This window comes from Lycium ferocissimum, chromosome 6, assembly GCF_029784015.1.
Source record: "Lycium ferocissimum isolate CSIRO_LF1 chromosome 6, AGI_CSIRO_Lferr_CH_V1, whole genome shotgun sequence".
In the NCBI taxonomy this organism is placed as follows: Eukaryota; Viridiplantae; Streptophyta; class Magnoliopsida; order Solanales; family Solanaceae; genus Lycium; species Lycium ferocissimum.
Genome location: NC_081347.1, coordinates 71,284,392 through 71,288,724, shown reverse-complemented (window position 1 = coordinate 71,288,724; position 4,333 = coordinate 71,284,392). Strand labels below are relative to the sequence as shown.

The window sequence follows — 4,333 nt, the reverse complement described above, 5'->3', positions numbered from 1 at the left end:
TTAGTAGGCGTTTAGCCATAGAAATCAAAAAGAATTTCACTTTTTATAGAATTTTTGAAGTTAGAGTTGTGTTTGGTCATAGTTTTTAAAAATAATATTTGGTTGTTGAAATGTACTTTTTCTAAAAAAACATGAAATATGATTTATACCCCCAATTTCTAAAAACTAGCAAATTCACCCAAAGTAATTAATAAATATAACCAGTGCGAGAAATATAACAACTATACTCGAGATTAGCTCATGGAGTGCTCAAAACAGATGGTTTCTTTCCATCAAAAGGCTGCAACTAGAAGGCTTACTGGTGTACACAGAAAATATAACATTTCTAAATATGGCTTTGTTGTAAAATTCTCACTTGCTTCTTTTCTTTTAGAGGCTATTTAGCACATGATGTTGAATGTTGTTGGAGTGGAGAGCAACCGAGCAACATAAGTTGCCTCTGACCAGAGAAAAAAGTTGTATGAACTTTTAGGATGAAAATTGAGCAACATAAAAACTTTTAGGATAAAAATTGAAAATAGAAAAACAAAAGTAATGGTCCAAAACAGAAAATGAAAAAAGTGAAAAACAAGGTTTTGATTGTTTTTCAAATTCCAAATACAACTTGAAGTTGTATTTGAATTTTTTTTTTGACCAAACACCATAAAGTGAAAAAAATGAAAAAAATTCTGAAAATAAGTGAATAATTCTCATGGCCAAACGAGTGCTATATAGTCTGTATATATAAATCAAGTATTATATATACACACACATAAATATACATACACACATTAAATCTTGAACACTGTTCGCAAATTCTTTTGGCTCCGTTACTGATCGGTGTTATTGTAACATGTTTGAGTAGTCGATATATCAGCTGAAACATTCGAAGATCTCATTCCCACTGCATCGGAGAAATACCTATGCACTATATGCACCGATTGATCAATGATAAGAAAGATAGACTCGGGGTGAGGGTTTGCGATGTGATATTAAAGTATGAATGGGAGATATACGTGCTAACTATGGGTAGGAAGCTTAATAAAGCAAATTAATTTGGAATGTATGATAACGTTAAAAAGGTTGTATGCTCTGTTAACATTTCATGTGAAATAATAACACTTGCAAAATTTATACAACTTATGTAAACATCAAGTATATATCTCCACTAAAGTAGTAACTACATGCTAATTAAATACTAATAATTTGCATGAAATGATATGAATAACACAGTACAATTACATTTATTAATTAACCATTTGATTTTCTCTCTGAATTTCCAATTTATTTGCATAATTGAGAGAGAAAAACACTAGCTATTTCGTTAAGTTCAACTCTTTTTCTCTTCCTCTCCATCTCTTCTTGAACTTCCAATCTTACTCCAAATAACATTGGCCTCTCATCTTGTTGCTTTTCTTCTTCTTCTTTCTCTGGATTTTTAGCACATATGCTAACAATATCAATTAATTCTTTACACTTGTTTTTCATGAGTGAAAGCTCAGAACTAAGGACTCCATTTTCCATTTTCAACCTTTTATTTTCGTCGACAAGATTTGTATATTCAGGTGATGATGAAGTTGATGATGCCGACCTTTGATCTTCTTCTGTTTCTTTCATGTTACTATTTGCTCCTTGACTCAATCCGCCATTGTTGTTGTTTCGATGTTGCCTGTTTATCCATGCTTTTCTTCGACGGATATCACATAGTAAATCCCTTTCGCCCTTTCTGAACTTGTCGTTGCTAAACTCCCAACGACTTGTTGCAACTTTTCGAAAACCCTAATATCATATACACAAAATGGACTATCAGAATAAATTTCAAGAATCATATGGAAAATAAACTTACGGATTCAAAATTTGAAAATGTTATCATATGTAACTCATCTCGAACTTAAATAACAATTTATAAATGAACTTTTTCACAAAATAGATGAGAAACTTTTCAATCCATATTAATAGTGTAGTTCTTAAACCATTAGTATAAGATGAGGGTATAGGGGACATTATCGTTTCCACTTAATTAGTGAAAACATGAGTTATTAAAAGGTAATAAATAGCGAAAACACTATTATTACGCATGTTAATTGAAAAGTGTACAAATAAGACAAACTTAATCCAAAGTGATTAACCATTATTAGTGCTTTGCGTGTGCTTTTGACAATTAGCAATACATCTTATCTTGATAACCTATAATTATTATAACCTAAGCTCTAAGTATGATTTATGTCAATAATATAATCATTATTTTAATGGCTAATCCAAAATCGTGATCTATATAGTTCTGTTAGTTGAGCCCACAGAAGATCCTTTGTCAATTTTGTTATCATGTCAATTTTGCTATCACCAACAAGAATAATGCTTTTATTTTTTAAAACAAACCAATTACTATTTAATTGACGCATAATCAAACGTATTAAGCTACTCTCAAGTCTCAAGCTACACGTATCTGAATAGGATATATATATATATATTTCTTATACTAATGCTTTAATTTAGTGCTATTTGATTTGCTATTAATAAATAACATTTTATCTGATATGTTATCATGAGATTAAACAGTCATTGAATAGTAGTATTGGTTTTAGATAAACCACTTTCATAGATGAGTATGTGGTTATTACAACAACAAAAATTACATACGTACTACCGCGTCGTCTTAACCTTAAATTAAACTAACTAATGTCGGCTTTTATATCAATTATTAGTTAAAAATACTTTATTTTTGATAACAATAATAATTAAAAAAACTCTTTTGGTTGTGTGTGGGTGCGCGGTGGGAGGCTGGGGTAGGAGGAGGAAACTAAAACTTTCTCGCATTTGATTTTTATACTAAAATGTTAAATCAATTAAGTATTTTAGTTTTTAAGGAGTCACAAATTAAAGTGAAAAAACCGACGATGTAACTCACAACACTATTAGAAACATGCGGTTTTTGACGGATGTTCCCATCAAAAATAGTTTCCGACAAACTTTCCTCGAAAAAAATGCATTTTTTCAAAGACTTGCCTTGGGAAATAATTGCCGAACAGCACATTTTTGACGAATCATTAAGTCCACAAAAACACGTGTTCCTAGTATTCTACAAGTTTAAATACTACTATTTGTATTCATCGATATGATAGTATATTTTCAAAAGCAGTGCTAAAATGATAGTAGTAATAAACTTACATAGGTATTGAGCTGCCGGATAAAGCTAGAGAAGTTGCTATGCTTAAAGAGAGTAGGAAGTAAATCCCTTGCAAATTCTGCTGGCTGCCACACAACAAACGCCGATCCATCGGAATTCCAAGAAACAACGTCGTCGGTCGCCGGATCTTCCACCAACATGTAGGTTTTCAACAAGAAAGGTGATGGTGATGACTTCCTCACAGCATACTCTAACAACAAATTACTTTTTTCATCACTTATTTGTGCTTCTTCTAATACCTCCATTACCCTCATAATAAAAATAAAAAAAAAAAGGAATTCTTTTAGTTCAGATATTCACGGCTAAGAAGTACTAGATTATCTCTTTCCGATAGGTCCTGAGAGGAGAAGAAAGGCTGGAATATTTTCAAGAAAGTTGGTGAAATGAGTAGAGAAACACAAAATGAATCAACCCTTTTTTGGGTTTTTGATAAAAAATAATAAAAAAAAAAAATCTAGAAAATTTTAAAATTTGTTTGTTAGATAGAAGAGGGAGTGGAGAAAAGCAGAAGGGCAGTTAAGAACTCCCAACCCCAACAATAGAAACCCAACACGACTCCGAAGTTCATGAGAAATGCAGGAGAGTTTTTTTTTTTGGGCAAATTTTGTTCTCTCTCTTCTTTCAAAGAAACTTTTGCAAGTGTATATGCTTACCTCTTCTTATATACTACTACAAGAAAAAAGAAAAGTCATATTCTAGATATATGTAGTCATTTGTTTAACCTCATCAAAGATTGCGGTGGGATAGATGGGTTAGATCCTTATCCAGCCTTAATAAATTGGAGATCCCGGGTTCAAGCTAGCTAGGGGCGAAGCCAAGTGGGTGGAACCCCTTCGAATTACACTATATATACGGGGTTAAATATATATATATTTTTTTATGTATATATAGTAGATGTTGATTCTCCTAGGCTTCAATGTGTGTTTGCATTTTTATATTTTGAATCCCCTTAATGAAAATTTTGGCTCCTTTACTAATTTGAGCACATTACTAAATTACTTGGATTTTTAACGAAATGAAATTTGTCTTAAAATAGCTTGTCGGAAATGTTGTCGACTGAATCCAATATTTCCTATGGAACGGTGGTCGAAACACTACAAAAAAATTGGTCATTTGCGGAGGTTGAAAGTTGTAAATCGCGGGTTTTTTCCGCTATTTGCTAAAGGA

The 4,333-nt window shown here is 31.8% G+C and overlaps 1 protein-coding gene across 1 annotated transcript; it reads right to left on the bottom strand.

Moving 5' to 3' along the window:
- Positions 1–1,048: 1,048 nt before the first annotated feature.
- LOC132060293 (heat stress transcription factor B-3) lies at positions 1,049–3,817 on the bottom strand. The gene is made up of 2 exons (XM_059453256.1): positions 3,148–3,817; positions 1,049–1,758 (listed from the first exon to the last, which is right to left on the bottom strand). Exons 1-2 carry the CDS (start codon positions 3,418–3,420, stop codon positions 1,264–1,266), a joined length of 768 nt encoding a protein of 255 aa, XP_059309239.1. The 5' UTR covers positions 3,421–3,817; the 3' UTR covers positions 1,049–1,263.
- Between the last annotated feature and the right edge of the window lie 516 nt (positions 3,818–4,333).